Source organism: Phytophthora sojae, assembly GCF_000149755.1.
Source record: "Phytophthora sojae unplaced genomic scaffold PHYSOscaffold_2, whole genome shotgun sequence".
Taxonomy (NCBI): Eukaryota; Oomycota; class Peronosporomycetes; order Peronosporales; family Peronosporaceae; genus Phytophthora; species Phytophthora sojae.
The window spans coordinates 10,695,624-10,716,132 of NW_009258116.1; the positions used below are offsets into that span (position 1 = coordinate 10,695,624).

General features: G+C 54.4%; 7 protein-coding genes across 7 annotated transcripts; 4 read left to right on the forward strand and 3 right to left on the reverse strand.

The window, feature by feature from the left end:
* Positions 1-3,264: 3,264 nt before the first annotated feature.
* PHYSODRAFT_327088 (hypothetical protein) lies at positions 3,265-5,150 on the reverse strand (the record flags this gene model as incomplete). The annotated part of the gene is made up of 4 exons (XM_009523164.1): positions 3,265-3,630; positions 3,721-4,019; positions 4,073-4,983; positions 5,074-5,150. 4 exons carry the CDS (start codon positions 5,148-5,150, stop codon positions 3,265-3,267), a joined length of 1,653 nt encoding a protein of 550 aa, XP_009521459.1.
* A 24-nt stretch (positions 5,151-5,174) lies between these two features.
* On the forward strand, positions 5,175-5,570 carry PHYSODRAFT_327089 (hypothetical protein; the record flags this gene model as incomplete). Its single annotated transcript, XM_009523165.1, has 1 exon — positions 5,175-5,570. The coding sequence occupies one exon, from the start codon at positions 5,175-5,177 to the stop codon at positions 5,568-5,570; it is 396 nt and encodes a 131-aa protein (XP_009521460.1).
* A 742-nt stretch (positions 5,571-6,312) lies between these two features.
* Positions 6,313-7,158, reverse strand: PHYSODRAFT_484751 (hypothetical protein; the record flags this gene model as incomplete). The annotated part of the gene is made up of 2 exons (XM_009523166.1): positions 6,313-6,555; positions 6,649-7,158. Coding segments are annotated over 2 exons (753 nt in total), but the record flags the coding sequence as incomplete, so codon positions are not given.
* A 3,172-nt stretch (positions 7,159-10,330) lies between these two features.
* PHYSODRAFT_285165 (hypothetical protein) lies at positions 10,331-10,849 on the forward strand. Its single transcript, XM_009523167.1, has one exon. The coding sequence runs from the start codon at positions 10,542-10,544 to the stop codon at positions 10,746-10,748; it is 207 nt and encodes a 68-aa protein (XP_009521462.1). The 5' UTR covers positions 10,331-10,541; the 3' UTR covers positions 10,749-10,849.
* Positions 10,850-15,475: 4,626 nt separating this feature from the next.
* PHYSODRAFT_486146 (hypothetical protein) lies at positions 15,476-16,468 on the forward strand (the record flags this gene model as incomplete). Its single annotated transcript, XM_009523168.1, has 5 exons — positions 15,476-15,647; positions 15,734-15,805; positions 15,885-15,935; positions 16,012-16,091; positions 16,154-16,468. 5 exons carry the CDS (start codon positions 15,476-15,478, stop codon positions 16,466-16,468), a joined length of 690 nt encoding a protein of 229 aa, XP_009521463.1.
* Positions 16,469-16,702: 234 nt separating this feature from the next.
* PHYSODRAFT_555658 (hypothetical protein) lies at positions 16,703-18,945 on the reverse strand (the record flags this gene model as incomplete). Its single annotated transcript, XM_009523169.1, has 1 exon — positions 16,703-18,945. The coding sequence occupies one exon, from the start codon at positions 18,943-18,945 to the stop codon at positions 16,759-16,761; it is 2,187 nt and encodes a 728-aa protein (XP_009521464.1). The 3' UTR covers positions 16,703-16,758.
* Positions 18,946-19,237: 292 nt separating this feature from the next.
* Positions 19,238-19,651, forward strand: PHYSODRAFT_482615 (hypothetical protein; the record flags this gene model as incomplete). Its single annotated transcript, XM_009523170.1, has 1 exon — positions 19,238-19,651. One exon carries the CDS (start codon positions 19,238-19,240, stop codon positions 19,649-19,651), a length of 414 nt encoding a protein of 137 aa, XP_009521465.1.
* Positions 19,652-20,509: the final 858 nt, after the last annotated feature.

Here is a 20,509-nt window from a genome sequence, read left to right on the forward strand (position 1 = left end):
CTGATGATTCGGAAGCCGGACGGTGGGATACGGTTCTGCATCGATTACCGTAAGTTAAATTCGGTCACGGTGAATGACCGCTACCCCATGCCGCTAATTGATGACATCTTGGATGTGCTGGGGGACGCGCAGCTGTTCTCGACGATCGATATCGCCTCGGGCTACTGGAACGTGCCCATGCACCCGGACAGCGTGTCCAAGACGGCGTTCACATGCAAGTACGGTCTGTACGAGTGGCTAGTGATGTCATTTGGACTCTGTAACGCTGTCCCAGCGTTCGAGCGGTTGATGGAGACGTGCTAGTGGATCTAAAGTGGCGTATCTGCCTGGTCTTTCTCGACGACTGCGTGATTTTCAGCAAGGATTTCCCTACGCACCTGGTGCGTGTTCGCTTACAGCAAGCGGGCTTCAAGCTCAAGATGAAAAGCGCCATTAGGGAAGAAGTCAAGTTGCCTTTTTGGGTCATATTGTCACGCCTATGGGTATCCTTCCCAATCCCGAGAAGGTAAAAGCGGTCCTGAACGTGAAGAGGCCTATGGACGTGCACGGCATACGGTCGTTCCTTGGGTTGACCAGCTACTTCCGTCGCTACATTCCGGGGTACGCTTCCATTTCAGCGCCCCTGGAACGCTTGAAGGTCAAGGACGCTCCGTTCGAGTGGAGCGAGGACTGTGAAGGTGCTTTTCGTCAACTGAAGAGGGTCCTCATGAAGCCTCCTATCCTAGTCTATCCGGACGGTAACAAGCGGTTCAAGTTGTACGTTGACTCGTCACGGTACGCGGTTGGAGCGTGCCTCATGCAGGAAGTGGGCGTTCATAACCGTGTGGTGGCGTATGCGGGCAAGTTGTTGACCGGGTCTCAGAAGAGCTGGATCACGAAGCAGGACGGCATCTCCGAGATCGAGTGTTGGGGGGTCGTCTGGGCGACCAGGAAGTCCCGATGTTATCTCGACAAGCGTGAGTTCGACTTATACACGGATCACCAGGCGCAGACGTGGGTGTTTAGTCCTGGTAACCGTACTACGAACGCTAAGCTGGCTCGGTGGGCAATGGAACTCTCTAATGTGCAGTTTAAGGGGCATCACAAGCCTGGTACCTCTATGGGGCACGTGGACGGTCTATCTAGACTACCTATGGACACGGTGGCGGCTCTCTCGATGAGGGACTTGCTGAGCCTGGAAGGCACGGTCGACGACATGCTTCCGACTTCAGTCGGGGTGCAAGCGGGGGCCGACGACGGTCCTGGTATAGGTGGCGAGCGTGCCGATGGGCATGTCGACGACGAGTGTCCTGACCAGCCTAATAAAGCCGTGAGTGACACTCCTGGTGGAGGTGCCCCTCTAACACCTGTGGACCGGTTCGGTCTCGAAATCGTCCAGTTCATACAAGCGCAGCAAGAGGTTCCGTGGGTGAAGGCGCTGGTGGCGTTGCTGCTGGACGGGGCCCTACCCTTGGATCCGTTCCTCCGGTCGACGATTGTGAGGATGCGGTCTCGATACGTGGTTCGGAACGGGTTACTGATGAGGAAGGTGCACTTTGCCGGCTCGGGTCGGACCTGCCCGGTCCCTGACCGTCCCGGTAGTGCCGGTGCCGTACGTGGAAACCGTTCTACACTACTTTCACGCTGACGTACTATCCTCGCACTTGGGTCTAACAAAGACGCTCGAGAAAGTGAGGAGGCACGCTTTCTGGCCTGGCTGGAGGAAGGACGTCACGGAGTATGTCCACGCTGTGGCAGTGGGAAGGGGTCAAGACCGTGGCAGGCCGGCCAGATACAGCGAATGCCGGTGGCGGATCTCTCGGGTCCTTTCTCGATGCTGGTGGTGGACGCTGTGGGACCGTTACCCGTGACGGAGAGAGGGAACAAGTATATCCTTGTATTTGTCGACTACTTTACGAGGTGGGCCGAGGCCTTTGCTGTGCTTCGCCTGGATTCGGTGACCTTCGTGGAAGTAATGGTGAATGGAGTGGTGGCGCGGCACGGTGTGCCGTCGCGGTTGCTGAGTGACAATGGACGAAACGTTACGTCGGAGATTGCGAAGTCCTTCTACCGGACGCTGGGGATTAGGAAGCTGTACGGTTCAGCGTACCATCCGCAGACTCAAGGGCTGGTTGAGCGCTTTAATGGGACGCTCATGGGCATGCTGAAAATACACGTGAGTGAGGCTCAGACGGATTGGGATCTATATTTGCCGAGGGTGTTATTCGCCTACAGGACATCCTACCATGAATCGTTGGGCGACTCTCCCTTCTTTTCTCTCTACGGGCGCGATCCTGTGTTGCCGCTGGACGTCGCATTTCTGAACCTGGGCAAGAAGTGGAAGAGCAATGAAGTGGCAGCGTACCGCCGCGAGCTCTACCGTACCTTGCGTGACTCGCGTCATCTGGTCGAGAGGCAGCTCCTGAAGGCGCAGGATCGACATGTGCAGCGACTGGGCGATCGCGTGGCTGTGCAGTACGAAATCGGTGATCCTGTTTGGGTCTATCAACTCTTCAGGAACAAGAGGGGCGAGGCGAGGACGAAGAAGTTGGCCTTTGCCTGGCATGGCCCGTACCGTGTCGTTGGTCGAGTGGGCGAGAACGCCTATCGGATCGACATACCATCGCACCCAGACAAGATCGTCACGGTGAACGTCAACCGGTTGAAGAAGTTCCGTGGCCGGTGGACTCGGTCCTACATGGACGAAGTGCCGGAAGGTATTGTGGAGGACGGTGATGAAGTTGAAGACGGTCCGCTGGAGGAAGCAGGTTTACCGGCAATCCAGTTTCACGGAACGGGTGACCATAGGTCGCGGGGATACGGCCCTCACGGGGGTTACTTCGCCGCTGCTGGAGATTGTTGCGAAACAAGTGGTCGGCCGTGCTGTGAAGTACCTGGTGCTTACGGCTAATTTTGAGAGTCACTGGATTCCTCGGGCTGAGTTAATGCCCGAGTACAGCGACTTAGTGACGGCTTTTGAGCAAGCCGAACGGAGGAAGCAGCGCCTGCCTGAGCTACGGAGGAGTACCCGTTTGGAAGAGGCTAACGCTGAAGTGGAGGACGAAGACCTGCTCATGGCTTAGCAGTGTCGGAAAGGGTGTTGTTCGTGATCCTAAGGGACGGTCGCGTGCGGTGATGGTACGGTCACTTGGAACTCGAGAACGGATCGGTGGAAATGGAATTACGTGTTTTGAATTTGAATTGATAAATTGGAGGGACGCTAGCAGATTTGGAGAAAGAAACATGAACGACTAGTGACGCGTCCCTAAAAAGACGACGGCGAGCTTACTTGGACTTGGGTGTCGCCGAGGAGGCGGTGCTCTTCTTCTTGACCGCCGAGTTATCGGCCTCGTCGCCCGCGCTGCTCTTCTTGTCGTCGTCCGTGGACTCGTTGACGCCCGAGCTGTGCTCCTCTTCGTCTTCTTGGTCGGCCTGCTCGCCTTCTTCGTCGTCTTCTTGGTCCTGGTCGACTTCGGCTTCGGGCAGCTTCTCGCTGAGCTCCTCGGGTTCGCCGTCCTCTTCCTCGTCCGAATGCGACGTCGGGGGCAACACCGTGAACATGTCCTCGTCGTCCGCGAAGTCGGAGTAGTTGTCGCGCTGCTCCTTGTCTTCGTCGTACGCCTTCTGGGGCGGGAACGGTTGCTTGCCCTTCTACGCGAGGGGCGCGAGCTTCTTGGCGAGGGCTCGGATACGGTCGTTTCCCAGCAGGAGCTTCCAAGTCCCGGCGCTGTTGTTGCCGACCCAAGACGGGTTGGGCGGGTCGCCGCCGGTGACGTCGATGACGACGCGCGCGAGGGCCTCGTCGCTGAGTCGGAGGTGGGGAGGCTTGGTCGGGTCCAGCGCCTTCGTCTGCTCGAGCAGCTCGGAGATGGACTGGTAACCGTCCTCATCCACGCGGAACGGGTCAAGTGCGCGCGCGATGATGGCGTCGTAACGTCCGCGCTCGTGGCGGTACAGCGTGGCGAGGTCCGTGACCACGGTCGCGTCCGAGGAGGACTTCGCGTTCGCCTTGGCTGCGGTCGACCGGCGGGCGGCCTTGCCTCCGAGCCACATCAGGTTGTCGTGGGAGCGGTTCTCGAAGAGACCGAGATACCCGTAGAAGCCGAACTCGAGTCGCGCCTGGCCGGCTTCGACTTCTTCTTGCGGCGGGCCGTCCACTCGTCAGAGGGCGCATACAGCGCGCAGGCGAAGAAGACGTCGCGCCAGTGCATCCAGAAGCGCCAATGCGCCACGTGAAGCGCGGGGTGCTCCTGCGGGTCGTACCACGCACGCTGGCCAACCCACGGGTACGCCATGCGAGGCGGAGTCTTGCCCTGCGCGTCCGCCTGCTTGACAATCTTGTTAATGTCGCGGCGGATGGCGGCGGGATACTTGTCGGGCAAGGAAAACGTGTAGGCCTCCGTGCCGTCGTCCTCGTTGTCGTCCTCCTCGTCGTCCTGGTCCTGGTCCTTGGACTTGCGCTGGTTCTTGGCCGGTGGCGACTTGGACGCACTGCGAGTGGTCGGACGCTTGGTGGTCGAGCGTGCTGAAGCCCCAGGGACGGTGAACAGGTCGTGAGCGGGAGCAGCAACGACCCGCAACGCGTCGGTCAGCGGCAGCAGGGTCACGGTCTCTAGTAGCTCGACGGGAAAGAGCGTGTCGTCGGCCAAGACGGCGACGGCGACGGCGTCCACGGCGTCCACGTTCGTGGAGCCACTGTTGACGAAGAGCGCCGCGCGCAGGCGTACGTAGAAGTCCACTTGGGCACGGAGCTGGGCATCGGCATCGGCATCAGCGTCCGCGCCCCGGGACCGGCGATCGAGGCGTGCGCGCAGCCGTCGCAGGACGGCCTCCCTGTTGACGTCTCGCGACTTGGCCATGGCGGAAGGTGGTGGCTGGGGCTTCTTGGGAGTCTTGTTCTCTTCTCGGCAAAAGCTGAAATGAGGGCGAGACTGCGAGTTGTTGCGGCCTCTGCTGATGCGTTCCGACCTGGCAGTTGGGACGTTTGGCTGCGGATTTCCCTTCCTGGAAATGGGAGAGGCACGGTTGGCGTGAAACGGTCGAGTGATTGACTAAGTTGATTGACGAGACTTGCGACGGTGGGTCACCCGTTACGGTTGGACGCTTACGAGGATGGTTGTGAACATGGAGTGCTGTGGACGACCGTGAGGAGCGAACCGAGGCGAGGGCATTTCGCTTTCGTCTCCTTGACGGACATGGAAACCGTGAAGGATGTTGTCGAGTGGTGCCTGTGGCACTCCCTGTTCGTGTGGAAGATTGTGTGGTGTGTGCTGCGCAACCACTGGCCGGCCGTGTTGCTGGTGCTGATTGGTGCGGTGGGCGGCGTGATCACGAGACCCTTGTGGAGCATTGCGGGGCGATTGATAGGGGCCGCGTTCGGCTTTGTGTTCAAGTGGCTGACCCTGCTCGACAAGGTATGCGTAAGACGGTACCGCCGCTTCGTGAACGGTCCATCTGTGCAAGGCAGACCGTCCGCGGAGCGTCGATGGAAGGCGTTCGAAGCAATCTGGGCCACGCCCATGGTGGTGCTCGAGGCCCGAGGTGAACATAAGGATGGCTTAGGCCGGCTACTCAGCAATTTCAACGAGTAGATCGAGATGTTGATAGCCGTTAAGAACGGTCCGCAGCCGGACAGGATCGATGGCTTTGTTCGGTCGAGCACGCTGTCTACGCTATGTGCGTGCGAATTACGGTGGATAGAGACTTGCAGGCTACTTCGTCAATTGCGTAGACAGGGGATGCTGGTCGCTTTGCACTAACGAACCCCCGTTTGCGGTGCAGGACGGAAATTCGAGCTTCGGCCCGAAGTAAATCCGCTTCCAAACATGATTGAATCTCTCGCGCCGAATCCAATGACAGACTAATGTGGGCGTGACTGCAACACCTCAACCGACAAACGCTTGCACCCTCCACCGGCAACTGCTGCGACCCAAGTGATTTTGAACGCAAGTCAGCTACCCGGGTGCAGGATACCTTGCCGGTCTCGCTCCTTGCGTCTGCCTCTGTGTCATAACAAGGCCTCGATTGACGACTATTTGTGCAACCAGCAGCCATTGGCGCTGTCGGATTTACCGCAGATCCCGCCGACTGCGCACAAATTACCTCGCCAATCTTGCTCGTTGTTGTGGGTACCCTAATTGAGTCGCGTGGGGGCCTCGATTGCACGCGTAATCTAGACTGGTCCAACACCGTCTGAGATCCATCACTTGAATTGATTGTGTTAACGCAGTTTGCTACTTGACCTCGCGCGACCCTATCGGCTTTGCATGGCACCGCCGACGGTCGGTCGTTTTGCGTTCGTGATGGATACATTGCCAGACCAGTCTGAACGAGTCATAACTCTTTGTACTCGTCCTTCAGCCCACCAAAGCGCCTGTCAATCTCGTTTTTCACGATCGCAGGAAGCTGCTTGGGAACGAAATGCCCATGCTCGCTGGGACAACCGCCATCACTGTCCACCGCAGAACCCGCCGCTGAGAGAAAACGCATGCACAGTCGTCGCGACTTTCCTGATGCGAGGTCGTTCAGCACTGGTAATTTGCGAAGTACTTCCTTAGGGATTCGCCCAAATCGCTTCTTACCGTCGTGGTTGCGGCCGTTGCGGAGCTGGGATCCTTGTTCAACGTGGCCCTCAAGGCGTGCTGGTCCCGACATTATCTCGTGTCGTACATCTTGCACTTGCCGATGCACCTTTATAAACATCACATCCTTGAGCAACCGGTCATCGGTCGTACAACGTTGCTGTACGGCTCGAAGCTCACCACCTTCCTCAGCCGCTGTACGAAAATCCTCGAGAACGTCATTTACCCAGAAAACTAAGCTAGAAATCTCTTTTGGCGTCCACGATACCTGCGATAGCGTGTGTTCGATGAACTTCACGATGGTCTCAACCAATTCGACCAGTTTAGCACAGCAAAACTCGCGAGCATAGGTGAGGAAAACCCTGGCAGAGTCCACAACATCTTCGATGCGCGATGCCGGCGATGCCGCCGAGAATTCTGCAGTTGCACACAAATTGTCAACGTTTGAACCACAGGCCTCCAACCAATCCACCCGCTCATCCCTCGATAGTCTTGCAAAGTGTCGAATCGAAAGACCACCAGAACCGAAACGAATATCATAGGCCCGCGTACAAATTCCAGGTGCGGCTTTGAACTCCACGTGCTCGGACCGAATAAACCTCTGCAAAACACATTGGCAGACTTACCTTTGTGCTTCTCCGTTGTTATGCGCTCGTGAACTAATTCCTGCTCCTCGGACGGTGCAAATGCGTACTTAGACGACTTCTTTCCCCTTGACGTAGGGGATGGCTTCTGTACGTGAGTACGTATGGTACCACCACCCTCCGCCGGCTGCGCTTCGACGTTGGCCTCCTTCCTATTCATCAAGAAACGCTCGAGAAGGTCCGGTTCGTCGCTTATTTTTGCGATAATCAACGCGTCTTGATCAATAGCGGTTTGAACTCGTTGTCGCTTGGAGGGGACGTGGCCATCGTCGCCGTTGGCAACCGTGACCTCTTGCTGTCGTTTTGTCACGTGTTGTGTGGTAGTGGTTGCCCGACCAACTTCAGCACCGCGTTCCGATTCGTCTTGGGGCGAGTCATCGTCGTCTGGAAACGGGTCAAAGAGCTCTTCCACGTCCTGAACCGAGCCGCGAGACAAAGCGGACGTGCTCCGAAGCGGTTGGGGCGTTGGTGGTTTGCAAAATGAGTTGCATACGCTGCGTGGCACTGGTGACACCCCTCCGTCGACGTAAAAAGCGAAATTGATAGCGTGCTGGAGTGGAAAATGAGCTTCCTCTCCTGTTCTTGGGTCGATCCACTGACACACCTTGTCACCACTAGGGTGATTTCCCTCACTCATCAGACCTTTCAGTATCTCGGACACTTGATTTGAAGCAGAACTACCGCCGGTACCGAGCAGCCGACTCAGAATTGACTGCTCCATCGCCTCTAGGTCAGTAGGACTCCACTCGTCGCTTCTGAACTCGACGTCTTCAAGCAACAGAACAATCACTGGTGGCACCACTGACACTGCAGCTGCCGCTGCCACAAATTCATGACCACCGGATCGGATCGTGACACTGCTCTGGTCGACCGAGGTCACTTGTCCATACTGAACCTCTCCAGCTAAACTGATGGACACGGGTCGTCGGAGCAACGAGATCTGACCGGCCTGGGAAACTTCACTGGCCCGAACCACGTGATCTTCGGCGACGGCACGATCCAGTTTCCCTTCGCCTCCTTCCAAGCTGCGAAACGTCACCTCCTCCGAGTCTAGCTGTAAGACCTTAGCATAAAACGGATGCTCTGCTTCGAACTCCACCACTTCAGGTGTCAGGTGAAGGAAGGAGCGGCTTGTAAGTCTCACCATGACCGGAGTGCTGAAGGCTGAAAGCTAAAGCAGGAGGGCTTAAGCGGCAGACGGAGATTCTGAAACTAACGCTACGACCTCTACGACTGCTCCTAGCACTTGAGCGTTGGTTTCATCTCTGCTTTCTCTCCTCAAAAGCTATTTTCACCTTGAACTTGAAAATATCCAATTGACGTCCATCATGTGGAGTGCGAGGTTCAGCAGTGCTGCGATGGTGAGGAGGAGTCTGAATACTTCCATTCTGACGGCAGAGGGTATTATCTCGTTCAAATCAATGATATAATCATGAAAGAACCTTTGGTAACAACGCTTTGAAGCCGTTAATTTCACCTGTGTCTGTATATTTTAGATCAAAGACTCATCGGCTTGCGGGGTACTTACGCCCAAGTCATGTCCATTACGAGTTTATATTCTGATTTTCTGTTAGAATGGACCGAACGAGGCGAATGTAAGCGTAATATTATCTAGGTACCCCGTTACCGATTCATTTCAGGACAGGCCTCTATAAACCCAAGTCCTCAAGTGTGATATGAGTCCTTCATAAACGCTTACCTACCAACGGATTATTTGTTTGTATATACACTACACTAACCAAATCCTCTAGAGATATCACTTCGCATTAGATTTAAAATGAATGTGCATACGTTATTTATGGTCTAAATTTGGAGTTCAAATTCGAGACAACATGAGGTATATCTTCTAATGACTGTAGTATATGCGAGAAATCGTTATCCATGAAGCAGTCATCCTCAGCGGAAGATTGGCCGAACAAAACAGGCATAAATAGTGTAACCGATGTACATCCCTTCATAAAAATTCATTACACTCTGCTAATGACACATTAAAAAATGGATATATAATCTAGAATAGCCCATGTCCATTCCATCTATTTCGTTGGTGTATGCTACCGCTTCGATCGATAACTATAGTGCATAGTCTTTTACCTGCAAGGCACAGCATTTTAGAAATGACACGCTGTTCCAAGCATAGGACTACCCTAATCTGTGAGTGTCACTGCCTCAACACATTGGTTAGAGAACAAGTATACGTTCTGCCATTAATGTACATATTTTTAGAAACTGTACGGCTACTAACGCCGACACCGTCATACGACCACAGCTTTTTATGGTGTGCGTATCATTCTCGGTTTTGCAAGATGGCTGGAATGTCAAAAAGAAAGTGAAAGAGGGCAGCTAGCTTCGAAGCACAGTCACTGTCTAAAATGCAGGGCACCAATGGCAAGAAACACCTGCTTGGCTTTTAGTGAGACTGTATATTGTTTAATCTTACTTACATGTCTTGTGTGATGCGCTTGAAGATACCAACAAGCCGCCGAAACACGCACTAACAGTTTGCGAAAGATGCGTTAGCTTAAGAAGAACAGTGATCGTTCAAACGGCAAATCCGCTTTGGCAATCGTGGAAGATAAACTACTACTCATTGGTGGTATTGATTCCCTTCATCACTTACCCATTCCAGTTGTGGTGATAGATGTGAAAGTCGCCATGTGTGAGAGCTCCATGGCCAAGCACCCAACGCTACCATTCGTTCGCGGTTGGTATGTATTTCCCGTAATCTGTACAGCACAACAAGCCTTTTGCAGCATCATTTGATGGACGCCGATGTCCCGAGACTGTTGAAAACCTCCATAAGGTAAGAAAGTCTTGATCGAAATCAACGAATTCGATGTTAACAAGGACGTATGTGGTACAGACTTTCGAGGTCAGTTTCGATGAAAATCCCCAATATGCGAACTTGTCTTGATCACGGCAACGGTGTTTAACGCTGATCATATTTAGGACGGCGTCTTGCCGAGAGATGGCATGATCATCCAGATCAAGCATTGCAAAGGCCAGTACTCTACTAGGTGAGGAAGCTCATTTGGGGACACGGTTGGTTGATATCGTAGTCGAGTCACTAGTTAGATGATGAGGCATCTGGCTACCTTACGAGAGTCATAGTTACTCCCGCCGTTTATCTGCGCTCGGTTGAATCTCTTCACTTTGCCATTCAGAACACTGAGCAGAAACTACATTGTGTCAACACCGTATCCGGCCATCACAATGCTGTGTTTTAATTAAACAGTCGGGTCCCCCTTGTCCGCTCCAGTTCTGAGCCGGTTGTTCAACACACTAGGAAAACAGCCGCCAGCCCGAAAGCCAACGACCATTCTCTCCGGCGCAGCAAGAGATGCCCGACCGCTGGGCTGCATCCGATCCCCGAAACGTTACGACGCAGCCCAGCTTAGGCCGCCACAAGCTCTTTAAAAAGACCCCTAGGCCCAACCCTCAGAGCCAATCTTTTTCCCGAAGTTACGATTTTATTTGCCGACTTCCCTTATCTATATTCTTCTATCAACTAGAAGCTGCTAACCTTGGAGACCTGATACGGTTATGAGCACGGACGAGGGTGCGAATAAATCTCTAGCCAGGATTTTCAAGGGCTGTCGTGGGCGCACAGGACATTTCAAAAAGTAAAGTGTTTTGCCAAGGCGTCCTCCTTATCACCGGATAATCCGTTTCAAGGCACGACATGCTTGTTAAAAAGAAAAGAGAACTCTTCCTAGGACACACGCTATCGTCTCCTGGGTCGGTTGTGTTGCCACACATGATCCACGTCTCGGTTCAGGAATATTAACCTGATTTCCTTTCGATACACTAGGCTGTATACAAAACGTGAGGACGAACCCCACGCCCCAAACCGCCCAGCATCTCTTAGGATCGGCTCACCGGCGCCGAAGATGTTTACATGACTACCATGAGTGAACGATATGCATGTATCTCCTCCAGTAGTATATTTAACCGCACAATTGTACCATTTGTATCAGATCGGAGTCCGACTTCTACGTGAGGCATACGATGACCACCGCTTTCCTAGTAAGAAAACAGTTCGTAACGATGTTTGGTTGATGTATTGGTTATATGCGAGACACAGAATCTAACTCTCTGTTAGCTCTAAAAAAGTGAAAGGTTATCTTTAGAATCAACCATGGTTTTTTTTCGGCTCTATTCGTGTTTGATAGCCTCCTGTCGTTTGGTATTTTGGGCGATGTATATAGGGTATTGCTGCTTCGAACTGAGCCTGCTTTTGTATGATATCTTCGGCCACGGTAGTAGGAATTTTCTCCGTTGATCCATCCGCTTAAAGATCTTTACACTTTGCTGGCGGGTCGGCACGAGCCGTTCTTCTTCCGTAAGCCGAGCCTACATAGCGTTATTTAGCCATAAAACATAAATATAGCTGCTGCGATGACCGATGTACATGGAGTCATGCGGATACTGAACCGGTTACCATATCCTCTTCGATACACTTTTGGATCGACTATCTTCTTCCAGACCCTTCTACCTCGCATGAGCCATGCATTGTGAGTACGAGGAGGCGGTTGAATTGGTGATATGGCCTCTCCTTACAGCAGTACTCTGGGAACGTAGAGGTGTATGATGTCGATTTTTTAATTTGGAGTGAAAATGCCTAAATTAAATGGTGGTTCATATTAGATTGTGACTCACACAACTTAGAGCGTTTTTACCGGCCGTTTGACCAACCGATGACACTTTCTTGCATGAATAAGGGGTATTCTGTACAAGTCAAGCTTCGATCATGTCGATAATGTTACTGGTAGATTCAAAATGAAACCTATGGTTACGTTGCAAATCCTCGTCATGCAACATTCGCCACCGCCGGCCGGTTTCAGTCGAAGAACCAAACTTAGCATTACAATGACCTAAAAGAGGAATCCAAGGTTTATAGTAGTTTCCGTTCCGTGTAGTTAGAGGTCTGAAATATCTATTAGGGACTAAAGACTACGGTCTTCTCCTTGGTGGATCTCTTGATGCCACACCCAAGAACCTGGCCGACCTGGCAGCTTACAGCGACTCTGATTATGCCAACTGTCCCGACACGAGACGGTCTGTTGGTGGATATATGACTATGCTTGCGAGCAGTCCTATCTCATGTCTTTCGCGCAAACACCACACGGTGGTTCTCTCTACAACAGTGGCAGAGTACATCGCTCTGTGTCACTGCATGCAAGAGATGATTTTCCTCAAACTGCTCCTCAAAGAGTTAGGTTTTGGCATAACGCAAGCCAATGTTATTCACGAGGACAACCAAAGCTGCATTGAGATCTGCTATAACCCCGAACTACACGGGAGGTCGAAGCACATTCATATTCGATACTGTTTTGTGCAGGAAAAAGTCGAGCGACACAAGTTCTCTGTCGCTTACTGCATTACCAAAACTATGGTTGCTGATATATTTACTAAAGCTTTAGACAAGCATCAGTTTAGAGAACATAGGGCAAAGCTCAGGATAAAATCCCTTGACGCTTAATTAGCCATTCCGTGCATGAATAGTGTACGAGAATAACACTAATGCACGAAGCGTGGCTACTCAATTGCGTTCCTTTAGTTTTTTCCCACTGGGTTTTATGTTTTGTTCGCTCTAAGGTTTTCTCCTCACTGAGGTTTCCCTGGTATTGTACCGAATGATAATAGGCATATGACTCTCAATATCCATGCAGACACAATTTGTTTTTGCTGGGCAATTTATTTTTGATAAGGCAAACGCGGTTCCTAACTACCTACTTTTCTCTTAAAGACGATGAAAGGTCGAATACAGGCCACGAAGGTAATCCAGTCCATCGCCGACGGCACTGGCTTGGGCTCCTTCAAATCGTAGATGCGTCGAACTTTGTCCTTCTTCTCTTGGACGCTGATCACGAACGCGTGCCCCACGAGGCTATGGTTGTACGCGACGACGAAGTAAACTTCGTTGTAGAGAGGCACTTCCTCCACTACACGTGCCCCACGCCGCCCAGCAACGGTGAAGTTGTCCTTGTCGATGGCCTTGAAGATGAAATCTCGGCCGGCGTCTCTGAGGCGGCGCAGGAACCGCAGCGCTACCTTCCACGAAGTGCCCCGTGTGAGGTCCACTCCATGCTCTCGGAGTTCATCCGCAACAAACGTGTCAATATCACCCTGCGTGACGATGTCATGGCGGCCAGCAAGCTCGGTCGCGCGCTTCAATGCACTGAACACGCACAAGCCTCGTGCGTCAGCACCAATTGCCTGCTTGCCGAAGTCGTCCATAGGCCAGAAGTCCTTGAACTTCTCCTCGCCGGACTCCTTCCCGCGATCCACGAGGTCCACATCGTTGGCGAAACCATCGTCCAAAAGCTGCTGAAGAGGCTCCCAAGTACGTTGATAGTAGCGTCGATTGACGAGCAGATGGCTGAGCCATAGCACCGGTATTCTGGACCACGAGGAGAATTGCGGCGGTCGTTGATACGGGCCACTCTCCAGGTCTTTGTCGTAGTTGCATAGTAGTCACTCGCTTGCTGCTCTAGTATTTGCCGTATATCGGGTAATACACGTCACCATATGACGATTCATCGGTGTCAGAAGTGCCCAGTTCGGTGACTGTATCTTCACATTCGCTGGCTACATCCTGTTTGGTGGCACGAGGTACATGCGTACGTGCCGTTACACGCTGGTCGGTTGCAGCAGTCTGGGCTCGACGAGATACCTTGCCAGTGTGATGCGCACCTCCATCGAGAGTACGGCTTGCAAGTTCCGTCAAGATCTGGGCTACCGCCTGGTCGATGGCGTGAGAGGTTGAACCCATGTCACTAAGGATCCCCGGTATAATGCCACGAGAAGAATGTGCCGTAGCAGCGGCAACATGCTCCCTCGACGCACCCGCCGGCGCTCCAGCGCCACTGCGCGAGCCGCACGGCCCAACACTGCTTGCTGCGGGCGCTATCTCCGAAGGCTCTGCAGCAGCCTCGGCCATGGTTGCTTGAAGGGCCTCTGCGAGCAGCCCACCAACAGCCTTCCTCGCCTTGGCTCCAGCCGCCTTCTTCAGCTTCTTCTCCTTGGCTCCCGCGGCCTTCTTCAACCCGGCTCACGCGGCCTCACACCCTCCGGTCGCCGTGGTGGCTGTCTCCACGATGGACTTGGCACCAGCATCTTGGTTCTCTTTGCGAGCAGCTGCGCGCTTCCGCTTGCGCTTTTGAATCTTGGCTGCAGTGTCGTGCTTCCTTTTTTCAGGCCTTTCGGTGCTGAGGACGGCGTGCACAGCACCAGTGCTGCTGACTGCGCTGTCTTCGAGAGTGTTCCCATGGCTTGCCCGAGAAGTCCTTCTTCTAAACATACAGGGCTGAGTGGGCTAAGTCGGAGCAGCTAACTCAGGGGCTTCCTTGGTAGACGACTCTTTGAAGACTGAGGCGTTTGCAGCGAGATTCTCCAGCGACGTGTAATATTACATGCCTTCGGGTATGTGCCAATCATACGCAAAGATACAGGGAGGCTGTCAATGTTTGCACCTGTACATTGTGGCACATCGTACTAGCTACCTCTGGAAGCTGATGATCTGATACAAAAAGTCCCTTCCAGGCTGTTAGTCAAGGAATAGCTATGTCGTATAGTATGTACCAGTGTATTTTTGCTAGAACCAACCATCTAAGCTCTGCTGCTGGCAGTGAGCCATCTCTAATCTAACTCACTTCGTCTTTTGACGACTCCTCCACACTCCTCTCCTCCTAGTCTCTCCGTTAATCTCGCAACAACAAGGAACTCATCCTTTCATTGAGTTGCGCTAAGCTCGCATGTTGTTCATCCCTTTTACATTTAGCGAAGAGAAAACATATCTTTTACCTTCATGTTAAAAGCTACGCTGAAAGATGTCTACAAGGTGTGTTTGGTATACACGGGCTTCTATTGTGGTGATTACCGTTCTCGATTTTCTATTGTAGTGATTACTGTTCTCGATGGACCCGTGTATACCAAACGCACCTTGTAGACATCTTTCAGCGTAGCTTTTAACATGAAGGCAAAAGAGATGTTTTCTCTTCGCTAAATGTAAAAGGGATGAACAACATGCGAGCTTAGCGCAACTCAATGAAAGGATGAGTTCCTTGTGTCCGTACGGGCGTAATTTGGGATTTCCCCCAATTTTGTATTGAATACAACTATAATTGCTTATAGTTGCTTGTCAAATGTAGCTGCGACACAACTGCCCGCTGTTAAAGCGCAAAATGGCTACACACGCATAGATAAGTCCGCAACGCGAGGCGGAGGACACCTTCCATTCCCGATCGGCATCGCGACATCGACACCGCAGCCATGGTCAAATCCAGCGACCGCAGCGCCGCCGAGGTGAAGCGCGTGAACCAGCAGCTGGAGGAGCGCCACTACGAGTTCCGCTCCAATTGCAACGACGGCGACGGAGACGCCAGCGCGTGCCACAGCTGGGGCGAGTGGCTGGCGGTCGTGGACAAGAACTACGACGATGCAGGTAACAGCCATGCAAGGCTGCAGCTGTGACATTAACTGCAATAGTGTATTAACTGCTGGGTGGCAATTATCTGCTGACTGTTGTAGCCAAGATGTACGAGCTCAACTGCTCCAAGAACAGCTACCCGGCCTCCTGCTTCAACCTCGGACGCCTGAAGCGTATGTGCAACGGTGCACTGCTACAAGTTGAGTGCGTTCCACCGGCTCTGACTTCGTGTGCTCTGTATGTTTCCCTTAGTTGCTGGCAAGGGCTCAGCGCAGGATGATCCCGAGGCGTTCAAGCTTTTCGGTGAGTTGTGTCACTCATAACCTGGTCAAGTTAGTCGGAACTATTACTCTAAACGATGACTGTGGGCTGTTGCTAGAGAAATCGTGTGGGGATGGCCATGCTGCTGCCTGTCACCACGTCGGATTCATGCGTATGCAGGGCATTGGCTGCGACAAGGTTGGCACAAGGTTAAAAATTCCGTGATGGTGGGCTTCGCTAATCGTGATTTCGAGTTGCAGGACGTTGCTAAGGGTCTGGCGGCTTTCAAGGAAGCGTGCGAGCGTGACGACGCCAACAGTTGCAACCGTGTGGCGACCATGTACCTGTCGCCGGGACTGGGTAGTCCCATTAAGCGCGATATCCTGCAGGCGAAGACGTATCTGGAGAGGGCCTGCGACGCCAACTTCGCCCCTGCGTGCCACAACCTGGCTGTCATGTACAAGAAGGGCGACGAAAGCATCCCCAAGGATGAGGCCAAGTACAAGGAGTACCGTGCCAAGACGGAGAAGCTCATCGAGCAGGCGGGTGGCATGTCCGGCATCAAGTCGGCTTAAGCAGAGCGAGGTGATGGGGCCAGCTCGTCTAATTGTCATGCTGCGCTTTTGAATTCATTCACAACAGGATGCCCTAACTTACGTTGAAGCCAACGCCAGAATATTGATGATGAGGTGGAAGAGACCATTTCACGTGAAAGTTGGTGATAGGTCACACGCGCCGCCAACAAGAGCACATCGAGGTTACAGGTCGATGGCTTCGGTTACTAGCACTTCAACTTGATGCACGTCAATGGATGTCGAAGCAAAAAATCTATTTGGTTGGTAGTGTATGCACGGGTGTCTATCTCTTATCTGCGAAAGCGGGGGTTCCGTCCCGGGTTCGCGAGCTTCAGGTCGCCGACGCCGCGCTTCTTCCGCCGCTTGCCATTGCCAAAGGCGTCGTCACCGTCCGTGTTGCCGCCTTCGCGCTCACGGGCGCGCTGCTGCTTGAGCAGATCGGCCTGGGGCACGAACGACATCTCACGGACGTAGCCTCCGCCCGTCGTCTCCTCCTTCTTGAACGCACTGCGCTCCTTCTCCGTGACGCGCTGCATGCGCAGACGCTCCGCAAGCGGCAGCTTGGCCAGCTGCTTCTTCTCACGCTGGGCGGCACGGTCGCTCGACGAGCCGAAAGACATGAGGTCGCCCACCTTCTCGCCCTCGGCGATCTCGTAGAACTTGGGCGCCGGCTTCCGCTTGTCCTTCGCAGCAGTCCGCTGAGGGGCGCGTCTGGGGGCTTCGTCCTCTTCCTCGTCCGAGGACTCGTCGCTCGGTCTGCCTTCCAGCTCTTCCTCCTCTTCGTCGTCCTCCACGCGGGCGAAGCGACCACCCACCTCGTCGTCTTCATCTTCGTCGTCGTCGTCGCTGCCAGCGTCACTGTCCATGTCCTCCTGCTTGCGCTGCTGCTTCGTGTTGGCAGCGTTCGGGTGCAGCATGCGGTACGTGTCGCTCTCCTCATCCACCTCGAAGTCCGAGGACGTGAACATGCGCGAGAAACGCTCGTCGCCCAGCGGGTTGGAGAAGGAAGAGTCCGCGTCGGCCTCCTCGCCGTCGGCGCCCTTGCCGTTCTTCTTCCGCTTGGCTTCGTTCTGCAGGATGCGCTCCGCCGTAGCGCGGTTGACCTTGGGCAGACGGCGCTGGATGGTGATACGGTTGGCCTGCTTGGCCTCGACCTTCTCTTTGAGCTTCTTCTTGCGCCACTCGTCGTACGCAAACGGCTCGGCCACAGCCTTGACCTTGTTGTACAGGCGAGCGTCCATGAAGAAACCGTGCATGTACGCCTTGAGCAGCGGCGTGCCCACCAAGTGATCCAGTCCGAAAGACGCAATCTCCGCGCGCGTGACGAAGCGGTAGTCGTCGTAGACCGTGGCCTGCGCCTCCTCCTCGAGCTCCTCCGTCAGCGAGTCCAAGAACGAGCACCACTTGGGAGCAATGCCCAGCTCGGGGATGTAGTAGCTCATCACGCGCTCCTGTTCGCCAGCCACAAGCAGCACACCGGACTTGCCCTGCGCGCCTTCCACAATACACACGTCCTTCACCTCGGCGGGCGTCTCGACGTTCGTGAACACGGCGCCGTCACGACGGTCCCAGATCTTGATCACCTTGGCATCGGACGAGATCACCTTGCGCGCGTAGTCGTGGAACTGCAGGTCCATGATGGGGAGTCCGTACTGGTGGTTCTTCTCCAGCAGCGGGCGCGACGAGCGGAGGTCGTACAGCAGACACTGGCCCTCGGACGTGCCGACACCGAAGGTCAGCCCGTCATCGTCGAATCTCAGCGCCGACACTTCAAGCTGCTTGTCCGACTTAGAGGACGCGAAGTGCGCGGCGATGTCCAGAGTGCCCACACGCTGCTGACTCCTCGAGTCGAACATCTCGACCACGCCGTCCTCGCAGCCGACGCCCAGCAGCTGATGAATCGGGTTCAGCTGCACCACATTGGCCGCCGAGGCCTGCGACTGCAGCTCGAGCGGGGCCACGAAGCGGCCCTGGTCCAGGTTAATGCGGTACACGTCCGAGCCCGAGGCCGCCACGTACAGCTCGCAGTTCTCCCTGTGGTAGGTCATGTCCCGACCAAACTTGGGGATGCGCATGTTGTAGTGCGTGCCGTAGGGCGCGTGGAAGGCCACGGAGCGGTCCGCCTGCAGGAACGCCAGCTTGCCGAAGTCCGAGGACAGCACCTCGAACTGCACCACCTCGGCGTCCAGTCCGCGCTCGAACTTGAGACTCAGGTCGCGCACGTCATAGACCTTGACGGACGGAGGGTACACACCCGTGGCCACCACGTAGTTGCCGTCCGCGGACATGCGCACGCGCTGCGAGCCGGCGGGGAAGTGGAAGTCCTGCAGCAGCTCCACGCGCCGACGGTAGTCCTCGTCCTTGGCCAGCGCCTTGCGACTGCCGCCCTTCTCCGCCAGCCACTGCGGCAGCGTCTTGCCAGACGATAGGTTGTAGATCTTGACGCCATTGAGCGACGAAGCTGCCAGCGCCGCCATGATGCACCGACCGACACCGACAGGAGCTCCGCGAAGATGAAGATGACAATTGAGCCGCTGCTGCGGACACCAGCCAATAATGCAGCCCAGCGTGATTGGTCGAAAAGATGTGTAATCTAACTAAGTAAATAAAGAAAGTATCTGAGTTAATTCAGTACACACTTGAATTGGTGTTTGGTTGAAATAAGAGATGGCTACATCAACATACGTCAGCCAATCAGATGCAAGGGGTATCTGATATCTTGACACTGAGCATTTCCTCAACTGGCTCACTATTAGGCTAGGCGCTCCGATGCAGCGCTTCTGCTGGCGCGAGCGCAGCGAGAAGCTCAACTGGCGGCTGCTGGGCGCACTGGACGTGGTGGACGTGGTGCGGCGCGGTGACCCGGCGCTGCTGGAGCCGTACGCGCTGCACGTGACGTTTGCGCGGCTGCCGAATGCGCCGAAAGACCCGGCGACGCGCGACGCCTGGTTCCTGGTGCGCGTGCTGCAGCTGGCGATGGAGTACCTGCTCTTCATGCGGGCGCGGGACGGCGACGTGCTGGAGTCGCTGGGCCAGGAGCTGCGCCACGTCGAGACGGAGCGGGACGAGCTGCTGCTGCGCGCGCAGAAGCTCAAGGCCCGCGCGCGCAGCGGCGACAAGCAGGTGGACAAGCTGCACCAGGTGCTGCAGAACATTGCCAAGCTGCTGCAGATCCACGGGTAAGTTTTGGGATTTTTTTCGGAATCTTTACGAAAAGTTTTGAGGGATTCGTGGAAGTTTTATTGTTGTTGGTTGTTTGTGGTGAGTTAGAGCTTCGCCGTCGGCGGTGGCGACGATTGAGACCTTGTTGACTGAGTTAATATCGGAGAGGAAGGCGAAGCAGAGGAGGAAGGCGCTGGTGCAGAAGGAGAACGAGGATGGGAATGAAATGGAGGAAGAGCTGAGACCAGCCGTGCAGGAAGCTCGCGTGTGCGGATTTTGTGGGAAACTGTTCTCGTCGAAGGAGTATTTGGAGAAACACCTCGTAAGGAGACATTTTGGCGAGAGTATTGAGGTCGAAACACCGGTGAAGCACAAGATGAAGCGGCACGCTGGTGGTGAATTGGAGGATGCGGCTGAAAAGGCAAGGAAAGAGGGCCAGACGGCGTCTGAAGCGACCATGCAGAAGATGGTGCAGCAAGTGGAGCGAGCGCTGCATGAGCACGAAGATAAGTTGCGCTCGCTGGTGGAAGAAGAAGCGCAAAAGGTGCAGCAGGTGTACGAGCGACTGCGTACTGAGACGAAGCTTGCAGAAGAGCTGAAAGCGACGCGACTGGTAGCTGAGCAGCAGCACGTGGAATCACGCCGACAACTGGACGAAGTCTGCCTGCAGAAGCAGAAAGCTGAAGACGAGCTGGCTGACTTGAAGCAGCAGCTTCAGTTCCATTCAATGAAAATGAAGATGATGGGAGCTGCCGGCTTGCCGGCTAGTGTTGCGCCTCACGGAAATGATGATAAACTCGCTGCTGCGGAGGCAGAAATTAAGATTTTACAGCAGACTCTTGAGGACGTGAACGCTGAGCTGACTGCTTCCCGAGAGGA

Bases quoted from the DNA above. Each gene is read 5' to 3' on its own strand.
- PHYSODRAFT_285165 (XM_009523167.1), top strand. From the start codon at position 10,542: ATGCCCGACCGCTGGGCTGCATCCGATCCCCGAAACGTTACGACGCAG.